The sequence below is a fragment of the Diceros bicornis genome, chromosome 16 (genome assembly GCF_020826845.1).
Source record: "Diceros bicornis minor isolate mBicDic1 chromosome 16, mDicBic1.mat.cur, whole genome shotgun sequence".
NCBI classification, from domain to species: Eukaryota; Metazoa; Chordata; class Mammalia; order Perissodactyla; family Rhinocerotidae; genus Diceros; species Diceros bicornis.
Window position 1 is genome coordinate 63231911 of NC_080755.1, and position 24871 is coordinate 63256781.

At 43.9% G+C, this 24871-nt stretch overlaps 1 protein-coding gene across 1 annotated transcript in view; it reads left to right on the forward strand.

Annotated features, from left to right (window-relative positions):
- The first annotated feature begins 2319 nt into the window (after positions 1-2319).
- CNDP1 (carnosine dipeptidase 1) overlaps positions 2320-24871 on the forward strand; it is a 28913-nt gene continuing 6361 nt past the window's right edge. The window contains exons 1-6 of the mRNA XM_058557307.1: positions 2320-2439; positions 4088-4237; positions 5316-5478; positions 6188-6276; positions 10453-10653; positions 13294-13378. Coding sequence (XP_058413290.1) covers positions 2356-2439; positions 4088-4237; positions 5316-5478; positions 6188-6276; positions 10453-10653; positions 13294-13378 — 772 coding nt within the window. The 5' untranslated portion in view covers positions 2320-2355. The remainder of the gene's footprint in view (positions 2440-4087; positions 4238-5315; positions 5479-6187; positions 6277-10452; positions 10654-13293; positions 13379-24871) is intronic.

A 24871-nucleotide genomic window follows, 5' to 3' on the forward strand; every position in this document is an offset into this window, starting at 1 on the left:
TTTAGTATATTCAGAATTATGTAATCATTGCCACAATTTTAGAACATTTGTGTCACCCAGAAAGAACCCCCCTACCCATGAGCAGTCACTTGCCATTTTTCCTCAATCCTCCCAGCCCTAGGCAACTGCCCATCTACTTTTTGTCTTTCAGGATTTATCTCTTCTGGACATTTCATATAAATGGACTGATACGATATGTAGTCTTTTATGTTTTTCACTTAGCATAATATGTTTAGGGTTCATTCATATGTATCAGTACTTCATTTCTCCTTATGGCTGAGTAACATTGCACTGTCTGTGTATTCTACATTTTGTTTATCCGATCATCCATTGATGATCACTTGGATTATCTCCACCTTTTGGCTATTATGAATAATGCTGCTATGAACATCCATGTATAAGTTTTTGTGTGGACGTATGTTTTCATTTCTCGTCAGTGTACACTGAGGAGTGGAATTGCTGGCTCATAGAGTAACTCTGTTTAATCATTTGAGGAACGGCCAAACTGTTTTCCAAAGCAGCTGCACCATTTTACACCCCCACCAGCAGTGGATAAGGGTTCCAGTTGCTCCACATCCTCTCCAACACTTGCTGGGATCTGACTTTTTGATTTTAACCAGTGGGTATGAATTGTTGTCTCGAGTTGTGATTTGCATTTGCCTGATGGCTAAGGATGTTGAGCATCTTTTCATGTGCTTATTAGCCATTTGTGTATTTTCTTTGGAGAAATGTCTATTCAAATCCTTGGCCCATTTTTAAGTTGGGTTAATTTGTATTTTACTGTTGAGTTTAGTAGTTCTTTATATTCTAAACACAAGTTCGCTCCTTGGCTCTGTTGGTGCCGGAACTGTAGACCAAGGGAAGAAGCAGCCTAAACCTAAAATGGCTCTAAAAAATAAAGTCTATTTTTAAAATGTACAAAAATCCAGAAGGAAGAGCTGGTTTGGAAGAAGATAATTAGTTTAGTTCTGAACCTGGAAGTCTTACCCTCTTCTGGACCCGGTTTTCTGCTCTGCACCCAGCCTGGAGCCCACCATGGGGGTGCAGGGGTGACCAGGAAGTGGTCACACACAGGGAGAGGGAGCAGGGAGGAGACTGGAGTCTCCGTGGGTCCCACATTTATAGGTGAAGGAAGGGAGTGACCCATCAGGGATGGAAGCAGAGAGGCCAGAGAGGTGGGGAGGAAAGACAAGAGCCAGGGCCAGGGGCTCCCAGGTGGAGAGTGTGGCCAACAGTGTCCAAATGACCCCAGTCCTTCGTTGTTACTGTCGGGGTGGGGGAAAACCCCCCTTCTTCCTTTCTTGTGTTCTTAAGGCTAGACTAATAATAAAATTAACACAAGACCAGATTAACAGGAGAAAAACCCAATTTAATATGTACGTGTTGGCGATCATAAAGAAATGACGGTCAGAGAGCGAACAAGGCAGGCAGTACGTATATCTTTAACACAAAGAAACATAAATTTGCGAGGAATTGACAGGACAAAGAAACTTAGGTTTAGGGTACGTAAATAGTGAGGAATTTAAGCAGATTTCGGCCTGAGGTAGTAAATTAGCTAGATTTGTTTATGTAGCCTTCTTGGCCCTGACTTCCCCAGCTCTGGTGATGACGACGCAGGGAGAGCGCCTTTCACAGGGAGATTTACTTCCTGCTTTCAGGGGGAGCAGAGACAGGGGGCTCAGAATGCCCTTCTTGCTTCTCAAGTAACTTTAATTCAAAATAATCACTATGCTATTGTGGGATATTTTGGGGTGGCCTGCCCTGGGCCCCAACATTACATATCACAGCATGGCTTATAGGTTTCTGTTTAAAGTACTCTAAGTTCAGGAGCCAATGGAAAGAAACCCCAAAGGACTGCACAGGATGTTAGACAGTCCTTGCAAAGTAATTTTTTTTCTGATAAAGTGGTTACTCACACATAGAAGTTTTGATTTTTTAATCATCTCACACTTCTCTCTCTTACAAGTATTGCTCGTAACACCTGGGATGGAGAGTGCTGACCTACTTTTACAGGAAGCGAACCAGAAGGAAAGGTTGCCTCGTAGGAAAAACTGAAGTACACTGTTTAAACACAAGCTTGTTAACTTGGTTTTTGTTTTGTTAAAACTCTTTAGCATTGAAAATGAAACACTTGGGTAAAGATGTAGCAAAAAATATATTTCCCCTTCTATTACCTTTTGTTATTTGAATCCAAATGACTGGAAGCAGCTGTGTTGGATAACATAAACTTTCTTGAAATATTTGAAAGGTCTAAAGTCCCAAACCTGGTACAACATTTATTTTAAACCGTCCCTCCCCATCGCCCGCTCACAGGCGTCGTCTCTCCTTGCTTTCCTGCTCCTGCTCGAGGGTGGCATGTTCTCTCCGTCCTCACAGCCGGCCAGGCTGTTAGAGAAGATCTTCCAGTACATCGATCTCCATCAGGATGAATTTGTCCAGGTAGGAAAAACTAGACACACAACATGCTCTCATGATATGCCCTTTGGGTATCTGGGTGAATGGTTATTTGCTGGGAGATGTGGATTTTTTTCACCTGACAACTTAATTCCATTTAAAATGCCTGTGACTCCTCGTTGAATTAAAATAATTCATTAGGTTTAGGTAAGAGATCCCTTCCAGCCATTCCTCCTAAAAAGGGCAGTCCCAGCTTGTTGGATCCAGAGATGTCCGTTTATCGATGACTAGCAAGCTCCGTTGAGCCCACGTTTACTCTGGACTGTTATCAGATGGCGCATCCTCCCCTTTAGAGGGGCCCTTGATGATGTCCTCTCCGCCTTCAGAACCTGCCTGAAACTCATCCTCCCCAGGACACATTCCAGGGAAATGCTGCTTGTCTGCAGCAGCCTTAGGTCCAGACAGAGCTCTGCCAAGTTCAATGTCAAAGCTGTTTGTTTTGTAGTCCATGTGCAATATGCACTTTATCTCCTCCTTTATACCCTCTGCTTCCTTCCTAACTCACCACGTGGTGTGGGCACATACAGAGACAGGGAGGGTGAGGAGCAGAACAGGAGCTTCCGTCTCTGTGGGGTTGGGGTGCACCACCCTCCCGGCACATGGAGGTGTTCCCCTACCCGGAAGCTCTTGAACCCCATGCTTGAGGGATGTTTATGGAGGCTTCATCACGTAGGCGTGATAGATTATTAACTCAGTCTCAGCCCCTTCCCCATCCCCAGAGGTTGCAGGCTGGGGCTGAAAGTTCCCAGCTTGTACTCACAGTTGGTCTTGCTGGTGACAGCCCCCATCCAGGAGCCACCAGTGTGCCCTCATTAAAACAAAATATGCTCCGATCACCCAGGAAATTCCAAGGGAGTGAGGAGCTCTAGGTTGGGATCCCAAGGCAGAGACCAAATACTAGAACAAAAAATGCTCCCAGCACCTTGATCACTTAGGAAATTACAAAGGTTTTAGGAGCGCTGGCCAAGAGCCCAGAACAAAGACCAGGATATATATTTTTCCTTGTATCACATATCACACTCAGCATAACCTGCAGTTAGGGAGCATTGCTCTCCTAGAACAGATGAGAAAGCCGAGGCTAGGAGCGTTCAAGGGATGTACTCAAAGCCACACGACTATAGTGGGAGGAACGAAGGCTGTCTGCCTGTACCGCCCTGAGCAAACCCTGGAGTGCTCTGCCTACTGATCCTAAATGCACAGGGGGCACAGGAGGAGTCCCGCAACCCGCTGAGGCCACTGTGGAGTTAAATCAGAGTGGCCTACGAGGTCAGAGGCCTCCAGGGGTATCTGTGGGAAGCCCAGAGTCCTGGAGTCGGGGTGGCCGGCCAGAAACAGTGAGTCCGGCGTTCCCTTCTCTGCAGCCCTGGTGGACCCAGCAGGCACAGGCCCAGGGTTTTAGGAAGGCAACCTCCCACCCAACCATCCTGCCCTAGTCTTCTTTATTAACCAGACGTCTCTGGCCTCTGATCTTGATTAAAACTCCAACTTGTCTTTTAAATATTGGGTGTTTGCCAGCTCCGTCTTCAGGTCAAACGGAGAGCACTGGGGGTTCTGGGTCTCTTGCCCTCACATCCACCCCGAGTGGACGTGGATGACCCCCCCATGCTAATCACCTGGCCGCCTCTCCTCACAGACACTGAAGGAGTGGGTGGCCGTTGAGAGCGACTCCATCCAGCCCATGCCCCGCCTCCGACAAGAGCTCTTCCGGATGATGGCCCTGGCTGCAGACGAGCTCCGGCGCCTGGGAGCTAGCGTGGACTCTGTGGACGTGGGCTCTCAGCAGGTGCCGGGCGTCCCTCCCTCCTGCAAGCTGCCACTCTCCAGATATCAGCCACGCCTTCCCTTGGTGGGGGCAAGACGGGGGCTTGCCCTGATCCTCAACAAAAATGCCCCCATAATCTCAGTTCCCAGTAAGGATGAAAATTTCCACCTTGTCCCAAATGAGAGGATATTGCCGATTTCTTGTGTCAGGATCGGGGGTGGGGGGCAAGTGGATGAGGTGAGCGCAGGTCAACTTGTTATGGAAAGGCCCTGTACTATTCACATCCTTCGTGTGCCTCAAACCTCTCCCAAACTGTCCTTCCCCTTAGATGCAAATGCGTCTTTCTCAAAGGACGTCCATATGCAGAGTTGCGGTCTCTTACCAGAGTCATTGCTGTCCCTGCCGAAAGGCCACAAATGGCGGTCTTAGACCCAAGCTCCCGATGCCTCCTGCTTTAGCACTGATGAGTCTCTGAATGGTCTGTGTTTTCCAGAACTGTGTCTACCTAATTTAAGCTAGTCGAGTCTGAGTTTGGATTGAAGAGCATGTTTAATTAAGTAGATTATTTGTCAGTGTGTATCTAAGGAAGTACTTACTTTTAATTATGTCTCATGGTACCCATATTAGAGCTGGAAAAAGTGATGATTAGAAAATTCATGTGGGCTCTACAAGGACCCAGGGGTGGAAACAGGACTCCTAACATCATGTCTGTGGAAGAACTAAACGGCTTTTTTTAATTTTTTTTAAAGTATTTCTTTTTTCTTTTTGTGAGGAAGATCAGCCCTGAGCTAACATCCATGCTAATCCTCCTCTTTTTGCTAAGGAAGACCGGTTCTGAGCTAACATCTATTGCCAGTCCTCCTCCTTTTTTTTTTCCCCCCAAAGCCCCAGTAGATAGCTGTATGTCATAGCTGCACATCCTTCTAGTTGCTGTATGTGGGACGCGGCCTCAGCATGGCCAGAGAGGCGGTGTGTCGGTGCGCGCCCGGGATCTGAACCCGGGCCGCCAGTAGCGGAGCGCGAGCACTTAACCAGTAAGCCACAGGGCCGGCCGTAAACGGCATTTTTTTTAAAAATGTGATCCATTTTCCTTCTGCAGCTGCCTGATGGTCAGACTCTCCCGATACCTCCCATCATCCTGGCCGAACTGGGGAATGATCCGAAGAAACCCACCGTGTGCTTCTACGGCCACTTGGACGTGCAGCCTGCTAGACAGGAAGACGGGTGGCTCACGGACCCTTACACGCTGACGGAGGTGAACGGTTGGTGACACATCAGGGCTGTGTTCCCTGGGGATGAGGGATTGCTTACCAGGCTTAAGAATTTAAGATGTGACTCTGTCCCCAGCTGCAGGGCTCACCCTGTCATTCAGAATGAATAGAATGCTGCTCTCATAGTCTATTGTCTCATAGTTGGTCCACTGAGGCTGATTTTCTTTCATTTTTGAGAGAAACTATGAAACTTTGTGCCCCTGGGTGGACTAACTCCCCAGGATGAGCGTTCTTGGGTTGTTAGGAAAATAGTTGTCTAGGTCACGCATTTTCCGTTTTAAAAATACCAAATGTAATTATGTTTTATAAAGAAAAGAAGAAGAAAGGTTAATAGAGATACACATACACTCTTTTTTCATTCTTCTGCCAACTGTCAAGTCTCAAAGTGAGAGGCTATGTTATATGACATTCTGCAACAAATCCTCGGGTCCTTCTCAGTGAACTTGGATAAAGTAGCTAATTACTATTAAGGCCAAAGGGGTCTGTATATTTCAGATTAGCATACATTATCTGACTAGATGATGACGCTGCTATTTGTGCATAAGAAATCATCCTTTGAGATTTCAGAGCAAGATTTGTGCCTCGAAAAAATAGAAAGCACTGTTAAAATCATTACTCATAAAACTACCTCTGTTCTTAACCCACTCAACTTGGCAGAGGTGTCCATGCTTTTCTGAAAATTCTTCCCCCATTTTTAAAGGAAAACTTTACGGACGAGGAGCAACAGACAACAAAGGCCCTGTTTTAGCGTGGATTAATGCTGTGAGCACATTCGGAGCCCTGGAGGAAGTAGGTGACCAGCTGTGTTTGGGAGAGAGGATGGTGATGATGATGGTGACGGCGATGGTGACGATGATGATGATGGTGATGTTGATGACCGTGGTGAGGATGAGGATGATAAGGATGACAATAAAGGCAGTGTGTTTTGAGCCGCTCACTGTGCTCCACGCTTTAAACTGCGTGTGTCCTTTCCTCTTCCCAACAATCCTCAGAGGAGTGGATTACAATCACACCCATTTTACAGATGAGGAGAGTGAGGCTGGGGAAGGTTAGAGAGCTTGTCAAAGATGCCCAGCTGGTCTGGGGCAGGGATGATAAGCTGAGCCTGTGCTGTTGACCACACTGGAAAAGGAAACACCACAAAAAACATGGTGAGCCCGTGGCTAAGTTACTATCTGCTGGGATTTGTCTTTTTTCTTTATCTTATCTTGTCTTTTTGTATCTTTGTCTTATCTTAGCTTGTCTTTTTTTATCTTCCACTCCTTCTTATCACAAAGTATAGTTTTATTAATAGAAACAGACATACACTTTTTAAAAAAATATTAGCTACTTTGCAAATTATCAAGATAGAAATCTCTGGTTATGTGACATTCTGTCTGAATCCTTAAATCTTTTTCCATCCCTGTGGAAAGTAGTTCCAATAGATGTCCAAATAATGGTTCTGGAAGAAAGGTAGGGGTGCAGCTTTGAGGGGGAGGGCTCCCCTTCAGGCCACCAGAGGACGGTGTTGGTGGGCCAGGCGTGCATCTTTAACTGTCTCATGTCATGCTTTCAGGATGGTTTCATCTCACACCACTCTTTTCTCTTCCACTAGTCAATGTGCTTGGACTCCAGACAGAGGATTCAATCTAGCTGTGTGGCCACAGGCAGGAGAATTAATCTCTGTTGGCCTCAGATTCTGTTCTGTAAAAATGAGGGTGTCGATTTGGGTGGGCAGCTTTCTGACACTGTGTTTATTTGATGACGTACTTCCATTTTACGCAGAAATGGCCCATCTAGTTAGTGAACTTGAGACGGGAAGAGCCAGGCGGGTGGCTCTTAGCCCCTGTTCTCACTCCCCACTCTGGAGAAGTTAGAGAACTCCCACACTGTGGCTGGGCCAGCTCTGAGTTCAGGAAAACTTCAGAGGAGAGGAGGCAGCTCCAAGCCTGGAGATGGTGGGAGGAGTCATTGGAAATGGCCAAGGAAGTGGGAGAGGGAAAGGGAAGAAGGAGAGGCACAATCATGACACCCCAACTCCAAGGCACTTCCCAAGGAAAGCCAACCTGTTGGCCTCTCCTGCACTTTAAGTGCATGAAACATGCTCAGAGCACCTACTGTGCGCCAGGTACTATGAGAGGTCCTGGGGCTGGAGGTGCAGGTCTCCACCGTCCCGGCCTTGAGGACTCTCGTCTCGTTCCTCCCTCCCCCTGGACCTGTTTCAAGGCCCTGCGGTCTCCTGGGATGCACTGTGATGGCCTCAGCATTCTAGAAAGTTCCTCAGGACACTTTAAGCCAGAGTTTCTCTTCTGCTCCGACCCAACCTTTGGGGTGTCCATTGTTGAACATTCCTTAAAGTGCAGTGTGTAACAGGAAGTCTGACATGCGACTTCCTAAAAGAAGCAACTTTTAGGTCATAGGATTGACATTTTACACAAACATTCAGAAGCAGCTAATATAAACATTGTTCAACGTGGTATTATAATAACAAGGAGGCTTGTGTTGGCTTTGTGGGCGATGGGACATGCACAGGAATTAGACAGGGCTGGTTCAAGTCTGGGCTCCACAAAGTATTAGCTCTGTGACCTTGGGGTGCAGAAGGATTTTGTAGGCTAACCTTGCTACCTTTCCCTCATCTTACTCACCTGGCTTAATTGAATTAAGAATTTTTGAACACTGGAAATTTAAGAAGGAAATGGGGCCAATTTGTTGGGTTCATGGACACCAGTCACAGTGCAAGCCCTTTACCCATCGTCCCCACCCCTGGCCCTGCAGAAGGCTCTGAGAACAGCACACCTCTTCCAGGACAGAGGAGGTTCAAGGTCAGGGCTCGGCTGTGCCGGTCTCCATCTCACCTGTTCTGAGGAGGACTGGGGGAGTGGGGGTCAATTTCCAGAACCGTCCGCACAGGGTGAACACGACGCCAAGTGGAGCAGCACAGCCCATGCCCAAAGCTTGGATGTCTGATGGTGCCCCTCCCAAACCCCGCCCTTCAGAGCGGGTCCTGACTGCCGTCTCTTCTCCTGGAGGCAATTTCGTCAGATGCCGGGGCTGCTCTTTCATGGGTTTATTTTCTGTTGAGACATCAGCAGAAGAGAGGAGATTTAAGAGTTCTTGACTCAACTGCTTTATCTTATGGAGAAGGACAAACTTAACAAATCAAAGCATTTTCCAGCTGGGTCCTGTTGACTACTCCAAAGTTGTCCTCTTGTTCCTAATGTTCACACTAAATAAGCCCTGAACGCTCATGTGGCCTTGGTTTTTCTCTCTCTTTAATTCTCTCTCTCTACTTTCTTCCTCTCTTTTCTTCTCTCCTTCCTCCCTCCCTCCCTCCCTTCCTTTCTTCCTTCCTTCCTTTCTTCTTCCCTCCTTCCCTCCCTTCTCTCTCTCTTTCCTTCTTTCTCAGGGGAAAAAAGCAATATTTATAAGAAAGGTCCTATATAAAGGCCAAAATCTGCTTTGCTTTTTAATTTTCATCTCTGAAACTTACACAATCACATACAAAACATAAGAAATATTTGCTGCTCTTGGACAAGTCAGTTAATCTCCCAGGCTTGCTGAGAGGATTCGATGAAGCGACATACGTAAAGGTGCTCTAGGGCCTATATGTGCTAGGCCCTTCAGGAGCACTGGCTTCTTCCTTCCTGGGGCCTCCAGCCCTCGCATCCTTTCTTTCTGTCTCGACTGCAGAGCACTTAATGTACATCATCTCACTGGATTACTTTAGCACGAGGCAGAGCAATGTTAATACCCATGCTGCATAGATAGAGAAGTGAGCTGCTAAGAGGTGAAAGGGCTTGTCCTAGGTCCCTTGGGTGTCAAGGAACAGAGCAGAGACTGAAACCCAGGCCTGGCTGCTGGTCCATCGTCCTCCTCCTACACTTAGTGGCTATTGGCTTGTATTTTATTAATCACGTTTTGCCGGAAAATTCTTAGGCTTTCCAACTACTTCTCAGCAATTGTTTTCTAGTTGATAAACAGCTTTCAAATATTAAGATTTCAGAACTTTAGCTTACCTTCCTAAGATACATAGAAGTGTATGCAAGGGACACATTTGAACAAATCATTATCCCCAAATGCCCTTAACTAACTGAATGACCGAAGGTCACTTGTTTTTCATAGATAATCCTCCACTCATGCTGCCTTTGTTCATCTTTGGTGAGTCCATCCCACTCATTAGAACTAATTAGCACGTGTACCATTCTTGCCTCTGCACAGAATCACTTTAAAGTCTTCCATGTGTGTCTTATGCTCCAGGGAAGGACTTGGACCTCACGTCTTCATGTGGCTCTCAAAGATATGAAGTTATAAATTATAAAGATACAAAAAGATCAAAACCAAACTGGGGAAAAGGCACATCGTAAAAATTTTAAAGGAGCTATTCCATGCCCTGATATTAACTAGAGAAAATCTCAAGTTCCATTTTGCTGCAAGATCAAAGCCTTTGAATAAGTTAAAAGGCAGATTGAACCCGCAGCTGAAAAATAACAGATACTTGAAATAAAAATTATCCTGAGGCTTAAACATTAGACAGTCTTTCAAAGGCGAGAGTTCTCATTTATCATGCTCAGAATTATGAGGACAGAAAAGAAATTTGTAATTGAGTAATCTTTCTGGAAAAATTCCTTTTGGGGAGAAGGAGGAAAGCACATCTCTCTGGGGCAGCCCAGAGAGCTCTGTAGTGTGGATGTTGCTTTTTCTTTAGGAATTCCTTCCCCAAATTCTTTGTCATTAACATCAAATTGATGGGTAACGCTGGAGTGTATACACTGGGCATTATCTCAAATTCTCCTTCCCAATCTTAGTTAAAATTCCTTGTTGTAAACAGACCTGTTGGGAATGTAAACAACCCATAAACTGAATATATATAATAATTTAATGTATTTATGTTACATACAAACTAATCCTGGGTCTTAAAAGGTGAGGGGGCAAGTTGTGCAGTTTTTTGATGGAATGGTTTGTTCCCTTGTTTATTTGTTAATTCAGGATCTCCCCGTGAATATCAAATTCGTCATTGAAGGGATGGAAGAATCTGGTTCTCTTGCCCTGGAGGAACTTATTAGAAGAGAAAAGGACTGGTTCTTTTCCAGTGTGGACTACATGGTCATTTCAGATAACCTGTGGATCAGCCAGAGGAAGCCAGCGCTCACTTACGGGACGCGAGGGAACTGCTACTTCATGGTGGAGGTATTGGCAAGCAACAGCGGCGAGCAGGGAGGCGTCCGCTCTAGGACCTTGGTGGGGGAGAGAGAACGCTCTTGGGAGAGCAGAGTTCTCACCTGGGTGCGCAGCCGGGGGGATCACAGACGTCTTGGGACTGGGGGAGTTCGTGAAACCTCCCAAGCCGGGGGTGGATGTGCTTTCTGCATTTTTCTGGAGAAAGGATTCAGAGGGGTTTGTGACGCGCAAACCAAAAGGTTTAGGAACTATGGCTGTGGAATCTGGAGGCAGGAGCAACAGCGCTGAGGTTGAGGGGTGCGGGAGGTAAGGATGCTGCCTGATCAGAAGCTGGGGATGCTGTGAGGGAAACAGTACCTGCTCTGCGGTACTGCCTGCCGCGTCTTGGGTGGAAAGAGAAGCAGCGCTGGACTTGCTGAGGCCTGAATCTGCACTCTGGCTCGCACGATAGACAGCCTTGCCCAGGCACCTCAACCTCTGAGCCTCATTTTACTTGACTATAAAGTGGGCACAATAATCCCCCGCCCAGGGTTGTTGTGATCACTAAATGCGACCTCCAGGTCAGGTTTGACACCTAGTCCATTTCCTTCTCCTTTTCTATAAATACAGACAGCCTGTGATAGAGCACACCTTAGAATCAGAAAGTCCCGCCCTGATAAACCGCTAGTTATTTAGCTACTTTAGTCTGTTTTCTCATATAACAATGTGTATGCTAATGATACGTGCCCTATCCAACCCCTGGCTGTTGTGAGAATCAGGTGGTATAGGAAAGATGAAACACTCATGCATTCTTGTGCATTTTAGAAACAGTGTGTGCCCTCTGTCGGCAGACAGGATGATGCTAAATCCCAGGGGATACAGTACTGAATAAGACAGCATCTGCCCTCAAGGAGTTTACTGCCAGGAGATACAGATACTTCTTGAGATGATGTGGGAGTGGAAGGAAGAGGAAGCCGCGATGGTCCTTGTAGAAATCTCGCTCAAGAAACTTGGCTGTGAAAAGAAGGAGCGAGCTGGGATAGCACCTCAAGGGAGCATAGCCTCAGAGCCTGTAGGAGGCAGTAGAAAACCACCTGGGGAGAGGGGGTATTCATGAGAACAGAGGCACTGAGGAGGTAGGAGGGGATGAGATCCTGAGACAAGTGAAGGAATTTACCTCTTGCACAAGGGTATCAGCTGGTTGCAGCTACAAGATGGAGTTAGAGAGATGAAAGTTGTGGATCATCTCCCCTGTTGTTGGCTTCTATTTTTTCTGTTGAGAAGGAAGGAAGTTTATCTGCAGAGAAGTGATTGCTTGAAGTGGTCTCTCTGGGGACATGTCAGCAGGATTAGGGGTGTAGAGTCACGTGGCCGTGCAGTTGGGTAATTTTTCTAGCTGTGCTCAGTGGCCAGGGATGGAGAAGGCCCAAGTGGGAAGGGCTGATCCAGGGTTGAGGCTATTCCAGGTGGTGTGATGGAGTAAGTAGGAAAAAGCAAATCCTGACATTGACCACAGAGAGGCTGAAGTGATGAACAGTGGCATTTAGGTCGAATGGAAGAAAAAAGAAAGACAGGAGGACGACAGGTGGGGAAATCTTGAAGGGATCAAGGGACTGGACGTCTTGCTGAGGCCAACAGCAGGCAGAGTGCAGGATAGTGCTAAGGCAGCCAGGAGGAGAGAAGTTACCACCAGGAAGTGGGATAAGGGCTTAAGATTTTGGAGGTGGGGTTCTGCAAATTGCAAAGTGCTTTGTTAGTATTACTGTCTGATAAAATGAAGTGACTAAATGGCAGATTCACCTGGCAGTACTTTAAAGATGGATTGGAGCAGCGCAGGAAAGACAAAAGGGAATGAGCCAAAGAGCCAGTTCAAAAATAACTCATTAGAAATTGGCAATGGATTGGATATGGTGTGCCCAGGAGAAATCAAACATAATTTTAAGGTGATAGATTTACGGAACAGATTTACAGATTTAGGGGTCTGTCCTTGTTTTGGAAATGGGCAAGCTGGCAGGAAGTAATTGTAGGAGAAGATGTGGAGTTCACTTCTAGACCTACTGAATTTCAGAAACTGGGAGCACACCTAAGTGTCATACACCAAAAGCAATCAAAATTTTAGGTCTAGTGGGTAGGTAGAAGGTCAGACCTACAGAGATGAACATTTGAGCGTATGGCGGTAGTAAATGAAGACACATGAGTTCTTGAAGCTCTGTGTGTAGAGAATGATCCAAGGACTAAGCTGTAGGGGTGGGAGACAGAAAAGAAGTTATTAGAGGAGACATAAATAGAACTGTCCTGCAGGCAAGAAACGAATAAAGAGAAGAAAGTTTCTCAGAAACCATGGGAGAAGAATTGTTCTGGAAGGAAGGTTGAGCAATAGATGGGACAAAACCAAGAGGAAGATGACTCTATAAACATGAATAATCTGGCCAAGGAGGGCTGGTGATCTTGGAAAGGACCATGTTAGCGGAATAGTTGGGGGCTGAAGTCAGTTTCAGGAGATTCAGTGGGAACTGAAGACATGGGTGGCGAGACGCTCCAAGTCGTGTGACAAATACGAGAAGTGACGACGTCAAGTTACCCACCTGAGTCCTGAGGGACACCAAATGAAAGCTATTGCTAAAGCAACCACGAGGTAAGTACTTGTCTTCTCTTTTACCTGTCTTACAGGTGAAATGCAGAGATCAAGATTTTCATTCAGGAACCTTTGGTGGTATCCTTAATGAACCAATGGCTGATTTGGTTGCTCTTCTCGGTAATGTCTTATCTCATTTCACTTTTTAAGCATCAAGGAGTCTATAAAATACAGTTCTGTTTGACTCAGTGTGCCTCTCCTCCCTTGGTTTCCAAGCCAGCTCTGAATAAGGGCAGAGTAGAGGAAAAACCATATTCTTAGCTTTCCCCCTTTTGGCTAAATGTTCCTTAGGCTTATTAAGTCCACGTTGTTTCTTTTCGTGGACTGAAACTCTTCCTCGACTCACCCCCTTTTCTTTTAGTGGGTCTTTTGACACATCTGGCCACACTAAGGACAATAGCATAGAGACCCTTCTGCAGAAGCATCCAGAGATGGTACCAAACATATCAGGGCCACTTGGCTTCGTTTTTCCAGGTTGCTGTGGCCCCAAGTGGCACAGAGACTCCAATGAGTTTGCTCATTGCCCCCTACTTCTGACCTACTGTAGAGTGCCTGGTGTATACAAGCAGAAGTTGTATGTGTGTGTGTGAGTGTGTGTTTCCAGAGAGCCAATTGCCCACTCTGATTCATCCTATAGCTCTTGCCTATGTCAGGACTGCCCAACATCCTGGGAATTGAAGGAAGCTTCATGTTCGGAAGCCTTCCCTGCAGGAGGCCCTTCTACAGTCCTGTCAGGGACATTGCACTTTTATATTCATAATTTGTTGTTCTTTTTAAAAAGGAGGTTCTCAGGTTACATAAGCTTCAGACTCCACAACACCTGGGTCTGTCTCATCTGGTACAAAAGGCACTTTTATGCAAATTTTACAATGTGCCCCTTTTGGGCAAACTGCCGATAAGCTCGCCCTCTATGGGATCAATCAGTAAAAGTCTCCTCTTTTTTCGTGTTGACACAGCTCTAACCTCAGCCCCATCCGCCTGCATCCCCTTGGCCGTGGCAGGGACTTGGCAGTCTAGGACAGCCCGTGTGGCCGACCTGGTGGGAGATCTCCTCAGCATCTTCAGCATCATCTTTAGATGTAGAGCTTCCTGCTCCTTCTTTCCCCAAATTAAATAATGAAATCTGTCTATCTATCTATCTGTCATCTCTCTACCTGTTATCTGTCTATGTTCTATCTATCATCAATCATCTACCTATCCTCTATCATCTATTCTATCATATATTTTATCTATTATCTGTCTATCATCTACTATTCTATCTATTGATCTCTCATCTATCTACCCACCTACCTATCATGTATCTACCTATCATCTACCCATTCTAGCTATTCATCTATCATCTTTCTATTCTTCTATAGTCTTCTAGTTTTCCTAAAACATAACTCTTGGACTATATTTCCCATGCTTGACAATTTCAGACAGAACACAACAAGCCCTTTTCCTTTAAAGTCCTTTAAATTGTATCCAGAAGAATTCAGATAGCATGCAACTTAATATTTTTGGGGGAAAAAATGTTAATTCTCTATTTTACCAGAACTAATTTTCTCTTCCCTAGGAATGGCATCATCAAATCTTTATGGTGCATTTCGATTTCCCCCAGGCATGACTGCTGCATTACATCCTTTTAGACTGTATGGTTTCACCCAGGCATAGAATTCCATTTAGCCCCACAAATGCATATTACTCTGCTGGGAAAATCAGATCAGGATCATGAACGTAACGAACATCGCATGGTTTCACTTTCTTTAATTTTTGAAACAAATCAAATAATCAATCCATAACAAAGTGATTCTGGATTGGCCCTCTATATGGTTTTCATATGGTTTGTACAAATACATAAGGACAGAGGTTGAGTTTCAGTATTGCTCGGAGGATAAGGAGGAATTTTGCTTGCTGTCCCTCTGAGCTCTTGAAGAGAAATCCACATAGCGTCTTGACTTTCACACCCCACCTCAGGCCACTGCAGATTAGGATGTCATGTCGTGGGAGAGCTGGTTCTATCCTGTCCTCCTCCTGTGGGCTGGCAGGTGCCCTACACATCAGTCAGGAAATGGAAATCCAGATGGCAGCCGCCCCGCTGCTGTGTGACCGCGCACAAGTCTCTTAACCTCTCTGTCCTTCAAGTTCCTCATCTGTATGATCCTGATAACCATCATGATTACTAGTAGGTCTCAAACGTTTACTGAGTGCCAACTATGTAAAAGGCATGGGAATCTCCGTTAGGGGATACAAAGGGAAATCAGTAAGTTCCTTGGCTTCAAGGAGACTTCAGTGCAGTGTGCTGGGGAAGCGGGAGGTGGGAAGTGGAGTCCTCGTGTTTACACGGAGAGCTCTCCCCTCTGTGCTTTCCTCTTTGCAGACATTTCCCACTCCCTGCACTCTCCTAAAAGCCACAAAGCAGAAAAAATCACTGGGCCCAGGGCGTTTTTATAAATACCAAATATTCAACATTATTAAAATGTTGAAATTCCAAGAAGACTCCTGGGGATGGAGTATTCCGTTTCCTATGGGCAGTTCTCAAAGGCGGCCCCCTCTCCTCCCAGGCATGTCCCAAGCCTGGGCTCCTGGCTGAGGCACCTGTGGCTGCAGAAACTACCTCACATTCAGAGGATCATGATTTCAAGTGGAAAATGAGAAAGGGGAGATGGACTCTTAAGCGTCCTGTTTTCATGAAAATACACTCAATATTGAAGCACTAGGCAAAGAAACACCAAAATAGGATACGTGAAGCAGAATTATCTGCATGGCACACACATTGGCGTTTTCCCATCCCCACCCCTGGATGGAGATTCCATTGGGGCAGAGAGTACCGAGCAGACCCCCAGAGCTCTCTCTAATCAGACCTCTCTCTAATTAGACCTCTCTGCCAGTGAATGAAAAGGGAAGGAAAAGGAGGACATCACCTTCTATTCTGTCAGGATGTGTGTCCGCCGGCACATCCCAAGCCAGCAGCTGGGAAGGCTGCCTTGCATCCTGAGAAAATAGGATCCGTGATTTCAAACTACGCCGAGGACTGGGCCGGGCAGTTCTGCTGGAGACGTGCAGTGCTGTGTAAACAGCCCATGCTGCTCAAATCACAGCTTGATTTGCTAATGACATCTGAATCCCCCCAACACTGCACCACATCCCCACCCCCACCCTGCCACACAAACACACACACTATGGTAATGTCTGGCAACACCAGCTAAAATGACAGGGAAAATGTCACAGCTCATTCCAATTAGATGGACATTGAGCATCCTGGCTGCTAGAGTATTTCAGGTCTTTCTTGTTAACCTTGACATCTCAGACACGCCTCTCTCTTCTCACCACTGAGACTGTGCCGTTGCGTCCTACTCAACCTCTGAGGCCCGAGTAACGCGGTCGGCTTTCCCGACGCTCCCTCCCTGGCTGGTTCACCGTCTGCTCTCTGTGCTCCTGATGGTGTGCTCCTCTTTAGAGTTCTTTGCACGTGGACCCGCAGTTATTTCTTTACCCTGCATCTTCTGGCTGGATTATGAGCAGAGTCTGTCTGTTATTCATCTCTGCAGCTCTGTCCTTGCAGAAAAGAATGTCAGCAGAAGTTCAGGGACATACACTAAAGGGAAGACTTCGTGATTGTATTATCGGTGGTAGGTTGATGTTTGGTTTTGATTTTGGTGAGCGTGCTAGATGGTGGGTGGACTGTGAATCAACGACAGTCCCAATCACTCAGTGCTCAACTTATTTTTCTGACTTGAATTTTACTAATGGGTTTGTATCATTTATTCAATGTACAGTATGCTTTATTGGGCTAAATGAGGGGAATTCCACAACTCAGGACCTGCAGGGAGGCTGATACCTGCACAGCAATCTGCGGTACTGTCCCCGAAGTGCAGTTATACAAGTCTGGGAAAACTCTTAGGAGGACCAGGAGAGAGGACTCAAGGAGGATGTGGTTGAAAATGAGAAAGGTGAAGCCTTCCCTTCACATTTTGCTGCATTCACAACCTCAAACGTCAGGGCTTTGCTGTCTATGATCATTCTCAAAGTCTTGGGAAGCCCATTACGTATTGCACTCCTGCCATCCCTACTACTGTAGATTTTGGTAGGGTGTTTACCTTGGCTTTAATTGTGTCTACACAGAGCCAGCCACCTGGTGGTCCACTCATGTGGGGTCACACTTGTTACTTAGCCTTTTGTGGTCAGAGACAGTGCCCTCTTATATATTCATTCATCTGGTGCCTGGAACACAGCAGGTGTCCAATAACTAGGTGTAATGCCTCTGTTCTCATAGAAACTTCATCTCTGTGCTTTGTAATTGTTGTCTTTAACAGAAATATTTGAAAATACAGTGCTTCACAGTAATTTTCTGACATTGTCAAGAAAGACATTGTCACATTAAGAATATGGAGCATATATTTACGAAGTGTCTTTACTTGAATAAAAGTACCCAGATGGATTGAGGATTAAGTTGGCTGCCCTAGAGACATTTTCCTGTCATTTCTATTAGTCTACTTGCTGGTTGCATTGTATCTTTGATAAGTACTTTCTCAAGACGGTGAGCAGTGTTTACTAAATCTCGACATCTGCTTCTTTTATAGATATTCATTTGTGATTTTCCTCCATTCCTATTGATCCCAAAACTCTTCCATAAAGAACAGACTTGTGTATCTTCTTACTCACTATGGAGGCTTTTGTGGTCATGACGTGTTTCTCATAGACTAGACCTTAAGGTTATTATGCTTTTGTTTAAAGATGAGTATTTACTATATTATTATGGTCTGTGTAGGGGGAGAGAAGTTGAGAAGGAATGATGATTTTCAGTTTCTCAGGTATGTATGTATACACATAAACATATATACTTAAAAATTTTTTTCCGTAAATTTTAATTTTATTTCAAACCAAAATTAAAAATAAAATCACAAATTTACAAGGCCTTTTATAAACATTGGTATTATGCACTTTTGAACCATTTTTGCTTTTCATTCTGATTGACATTTTGAAAGTACTTCTCTTTTCCTCTGAGGCCGGTAGGATACCTAGACCATAATAATCAGTGATCTTTAAAAAACAAAGACTCTGAGGCCCAAACATTAAACTTATAAGGCAATCTGATTTTTGAAAATCACAAATAATGCCAGATTTCATTAAAAAGACTTTTTTTCCATGTAGTTGGTTGAAATGTTGGATATGTCTGTCCCCACACTTGTTGAGACATCTTTTAGATAGTCTTCCAAGGGAAGCTCTACCAGACATTCTTTTTGTGTGTGTGTGTGTTGTAAACAAGAGAGAGCTTTATCTTTTTCCCATGTAAGAGGCACCTGGAGGTAAGCAGCCCGAGGCTGTATGAGAGCTCCACGTTACAAGGTCCCAGGCTCTTTCTAGCTTATGCTCTGCCACGCTTAGCCCAAAGTCTGTGTCTTCACAGTTCTATCATGACCCACGATGCCTGCTGAAGCACCAGCCATCATGTATCTGATCCAGGGAGGAGGCAGGAGGAAGAGGAAGAGGAGCAAAGGAGGGCTTTCTCATAAGCCCCCGCAACAACCCTCACCTACATCTCAGCTGCCATCCTCCTCAACAAGGTACCAGGGAAGACTTGTTACTGTGAAGGCAGCAAGCTATTTCTTCCACAGGTGGCTAGTATTTTTTTTTTCCAATTCTTTTTTGTTTTATTGTGACATTTTTGTTGTACATTATTGTTTATCAGTCACCATATAAGTGCATCCCTCCACCCCTTGTGCCCACCCCCCAGCCCCCTAGCCCCTGGTAACCACCAAACAGTTCTATCTGTGTGTGTGTTGGTTTATCTTCCACATATGAGTGAAATCATGCCGTTTGTCTTTCTCTTTCTGTCTTATTTCACTTAACATAATACCCTCCAGGTCCATCCATGTTGTTGCAAATGGGACGATTTTGTCTTTCTTTATGGTGTGTGTGTGTATATATATATATATATATATATATATCACATCTTCTTTATCCATTCATCAGTGAGGGACACTTGGGTTGCTTCCATGTCTTGGCTATAGTGAATAATGCTGCAATGAACATAGGGGTGCATAAGCCTCTTTGGATTGTTGATTTCAGGTTCGTTGGGTAGATACCCAGTAGTGGGATAGCTGGATCATAAGGTATTTCTATTTTTAATTTTTTGGGGAATGTCCATACTGTTTTCCATAGAGGCTGCATCAGTTTGCATTCCCACCAGCAGTGGATTAGGGTTCCCATTTCTCCACAGCCTCTCCAGCATTTGTTGCTTTTTGTCTTGGTGATTATAGCCATTCTAACGGGTGTAAGGTGATATCTTAGTGTGGTTTTGATTTGCATTTCCCTGATGACTAGTGATGTTGAGGATCTTTTCATGTGCCTATTGGCCACCTGTATATCTTCTTTGGAGAAGTGTCTATTTCCTCTGCCCATTTTTTGATTGGGTTGTTTGTTTTTTTTGTTATTCAGTTGTGTGAGTTCTTTATATATTATGGAGATTAATCTCTTGTCAGATATATGGTTTGCAAATATTTTTTCCCAGCTGGTGGCTTCCCTATTCATTTTGATCCTGGTTTCATTTGCTCGTAGAAGCTCTTTAATCTGATGAAGTCCCACTTGTTTATTTTTTCTTTTGTTTCCCTTGTCTGAGTAGACATGGAATTCAAGAAGATCCCTTTATGGCTTTTTTTTTTTAATTAATTTTTTTTGTGTGTGAGGAAGATCGGCCCTGAGCTAACATCTGCCAATACTCCTCTTTTTGCTGGGGAAGACTGGCCCTGGGATAACATCCATGCCCATCTTCCTCTACTTTATATGGGACGCCACCACAGCATGGCTGGCAAGCGGTGCGGTGGTGCGCACCCAGGATCCGAACTGGCGAACCCCGGGCTGCCGCAGCAGAGCACGCGCACTTAACCGCTTGCGCCACTGGGCCGGCCCTGATCCCTTTATGGCTGATGGCGAGTAGTGTACTACCTGTATTTTCCTCCAGGAGTTTTATAGTTTCAGGTCTCACCTTCAGGTCTTTGATCCATTTTGAGTTAATTTTTGTGTATGGTGAAAGAAGGTGGTCTACTTTCATTCGTTTGCAAGTGGCTGTCCAGTTTTCCCAGCTCCATTTATTGAAGAGACTTTCCTCTCTCCACTGTATGTCCTGAGCTCCTTTGTCAAAGATTAGCTGCCCCTAGATATGAGGTTTTATTTCTGGACTTTCAATTCCGTTCCATTGATCTGTGTGTCTGTTTTTGTACCAGTATCATGCTGTTTTAATTACTATTGCTTTGTAGTATGTTTTGAAGTCAGGGATTGTGATGCCTCCAGCCTTGGTCTTCTTTTTCAGGATTGCTTTAGCTATATGGGGTCTTTTGTTGCCCCATATAAATGTTAGTATTCTTTGTTCTATTTCTGTGAAGAATGTCCTTGGGATTCCGATTGGGATTGCATTGAATCTGTAGATTGCTTTAGGTAGTATGGACATTTTAACTATGTTTATTCTTCCAATCCAAGTGCTTGGAATATTTTTCCATTTCTTTATGTCATCATTGATTTTGCTCAATAATGTCTTATAGTTTTCATTGTATAGGTCTTTCACTTTCTTGGTTAAATTTACTCCTAGATATTTTATTCTTTTTGTTGCAATTGTAAATGGGATTGTCTCCTTGAGTTCTCTTTCTGTTAGTCCGTTGTTGGTATATAGAAATGCAACTGATTTCTGTAAGTTGATTTTGTACCCTGCCACTTGGCTGTAGTTGTTGATTGTTTCTAATAGTTTTCCAATAGATTCTTTAGAGTTTTCTATATATAAGATCATGTCATCTGCAAACAGCGAGAGTTTCACTTCTTCGTTGCCTATTTGGATTCCTTTTATTCCTTTTTCTTTCCTAATTGCTCTGGCCAGAACCTCCAGTACTGTGTTGAATAAGAGTGGTCAGAGGGGGCAGCCTTGTCTTGTCCCTGTTTTCAGAGGGATGGCTTTCAGTTTTTCCCCATTGAGTATGATGTTGGCTGAGGGTTTGTCATATATGGCCTTTATTATGTTAAGGTACTTTCCTTCTATACTCATTTTGTTGAGAGTTTTTATCATAAATGGATGTTGGATCTTGTCAAAAGCCTTCTCTGCATCTATTGAGATGATCATATGGTTTTTATTCCTCGTTTTGTTAATGTGGTGTATCACATTGATTGATTTGCAGATGTTGAACCATCCCTGTGTCCCTGGTATAAATCCCACTTGATCATGGTGTATGATCTTTTTAATGTATTGCTGTATTCAATTTGCCAATATTTTGTTGAGGATTTTTGCATGTTCATCAGGGATATTGGTCTGTAGTTTTCCTTCTTAGTATTGTCTTTGCCTGGCTTTGGTATCAGGGTGATGTTGGTCTTGTAGAATGTGTTGGGAAGTGTTACATCTTCCTCTATTTTTTGGAATAGTTTGAGAAGGATAGGTATTAAGTTTTCTTTGAATGTTTGGTAAAATTCTCCAGAGAAGCCATCTGGTCCTGGACTTTTATTTTTTGGGAGGTTTTTGATTACTGTTTCAATCTCTTTACTTGTGATTGGTCTATTCAGATGCTCTATTTCTTCTTGATTCAGTTTTGGGAGGTTGTATGAGTCTAGGAATTTATCCATTTCTTCTAGATTATCCAATTTGTTGGCATACACTTTTTCATAATATTCCCTTATGATCTTTTGTATTTCTGTGGTATCTGTTGTAATTTCTCCTTTTTCATTTCTAATTTTATTTATTTGAGCCTTCTCTCTTTTTTTCTTGGTGAGCCTGGCTAAGGGTTTGTCAATTCTGTTTATCTTCTCAAAGAACCAGCTCTTTGTTTCATTGATCCTTTCTACTGTTTCTTTAATTGCAATTTCATTTATTTCTGCTCTGATTTTTATTTCACTCCTTCTGCTGACTTTAGGCTTTGTTTGTTCTTTTTTTTCTAATTCTGTTAGGTGTAGTTTGAGGTTGCTTATTTGGGCTTTTTCTTGTTTGTTAAGGTGGGCCTGTATTGCTATGAGTTTCCCTCTCAGGACCGCTTTTGCTGCATCCCATATGAGTTGGTACGATGTATTTTCATTTTCATTTGTCTCCAGACATGCTTTGATTTCTCTTTTAATTTCATCAGTGATCCATTGGTGGTTTAGTAGCATGTTGTTGAGTCTCCACAGCTTTGTTACTTTCCCAATTTTTCTCTTGTAGTTGATTTCTAACTTCATGGCATTATGGTCTGAAAAGATGCTTGTTATGGTTTCAATCTTCTTAAATTTATATAAGCATGTCTTGTTTCCCAACATATGGTCTATTCTTGAGAATGTTCCATGCACTTGAGAAGAATGTGTAATCTGCTGTGTTTGGAGGGAGTGCTCTGTATATGTCTATTAAGTCCATCTCATCTAGTTTTTAATTTAGGTCCATTATTCCCTTATTTATTTTCTGTCTGGATGATCTGTCCGTTGATGAGAGTGGGGTGTTAAGATCCCCTACTATTATTGTGTTCTTGTTAATATCTCCTTTTAGGTTTGTTAATAGTTGCTTTATGTACCTCGGTGCTCCTATATTGGGTGCATATATATTTAAAAGTGATATGTCTTCTTGGTGGAGTGTCCCTTTTATCATTATATATTGTCTCTCTTTGTCTCTCATTACCTGTTTTATCTTGAAGTCAACTTTGTCTTATTTAAGTATGGCAACACCTGCTTTCTTTTGTTTGCCATTAGCTTGGAGTATTGTCTTCCATCCTTTCACTCTGAGCCTGTGTTTGTCTTTAGAGATGAGATGTGTTTCCTGGAGGCAGCATATTGTTGGGTCTTGTTTTTTAATCCATCCCACCACTCTGTGTCTTTTGATTGGAGAGTTCGGTCCATTTACATTTAGGGTAATTATTGATATATGGGGGCTTGTTGTTATTTTATCACTGTTTTTCCGGTTCTTTTGCACTTCATTTGTTTCTCCTTCCATGTGTTTTGGACTACCAATGCAGTTTGGTAGTTCTATATGGGGGTTCTCTTAGTTTTCTCTTTCTTTATCATTTGTGATTGTGGTCTGATTATTTGGTTGGTGGTACCATGAGGTTTGTATAAAAAATCTCTTGGATGTGATAGTCCATTTTTTGATGGCCTCATATTCCCTTAGACTAAGTCAATTTGATCCCTTTCCTCTTCCCCTTCTAAGTTATTGTTGTCACATCTTATTCCTTCTTGTGTTGTGAGTTCGTGTTTGACATGATGAGGTTATATTTATGCTTGGTGCTTACCTCCTCTTGATCTTTGGTTTTATATTGAAGTGTTTGCTAATCTATTTTGATAGAGGACTGCAATTTTTCTGGTTTTGTAGACCTATTTTCCTCCTCGTTCAAAACTTTGAACCCCCTTTCTCTTTTTTTTCTCATGCATGAGGGCCTTCTTGAGCACTTCTTGTAGTGGGGGTCTTGTGGCCATGAACTCCCTTAGTTTTGTTTATCTGGGATAGTTATTATTTCTCCATCATATCTGAAGGATATTTTTGCTGGATAGAGTATTCTTGGCTGAAAGTTTTTGTCCTTTAGAATTTTGACTATATTGTTCCACTCTTTCCTAGCCTGTAAAGTTTCTGTCGAGAAATCGGCTGAGAGCCTGATAGGAAATCCTTTGTATGTTATTTTTTTTTGTCTAGCTGCCCTTAATATTTTTTCTTTGTCATTGACTTTTGCCAGCTTTACTACTATATGCCTTGGAGAGAGTCTTTTCGTGTTGATATATTTAGGAGATCTATTTATTTCATTCACTGGTATTTCCAGCTCCATCCCCAGGTTTGGGAAGTTCTCAGATATTATTTCTTTGAACAAGTTCTCTGCTCCTTTTTCCCTCTCTTCTCCCTCTGGAATACCTATAATCCTTATGTTGGATTTCCTAATTTAGTCAGATATTTCTCGGAGAGTTTCTTCATTTCTTTTTAGTCTTAGTTCTCTTTCCTCCTCCATCTGGAGCATTTCTGCATTGCTGTCCTCAATATTGCTAATTCTTTCCTCCACATTGTCGGCTCTGGTGCTTAAGGCTTCCAGATTTGTCTTTATCTCCTCTATTGTGTTTTTCATCTCTAAGAGTTCTGATTGTTTTTTTTTTAATAGTTTCAATCTCTTTTGTGAAGAAAGTCCCAATTTCACTGAATTGTCTGTCTGTGTTTTCTTGTATTTCATTAAGCTTTTTTATGATGGCTATTTTGAATTCTCTGTCGTTAAGGTTATACATTTCTGTGCTTTCTGGGTTGACTTCTGGGTGCGTGTCATTTTCCTTTTGGTCTGGAGATTTAATATGTTTTTGCATGGTGCCTGTTGGAGTTGGCTTACCTTTCCTCATAGTGAAAATATATGGTCACAGTTTCCTCTTGCTGCCACTGGGTGGGGTCAGGGGCTGTGTATTCTCGCCCGCCTCAATCCATGAGCACTCTTGTTGGCCCCTGGCTGATCTGAGGCATGGCTGAGTGGAGGTTGCTGGGGGGAAGCGTGGAAACAGCCAGAGCTGGAGCACAGCTAGGCCGAAGCAGCTGGGGCTCAGGTGTGGGTGGGTTGAATCAGCTGCAGCTGAAGTGCCGCTGGGCCAAAGAAGCTGGAACTGGAGTGCACTGGGCCGAAGAAGGACAAGCTGGAGTGCCACTGGGCCAAAGAAGCTGGAACTGGAGTGCAC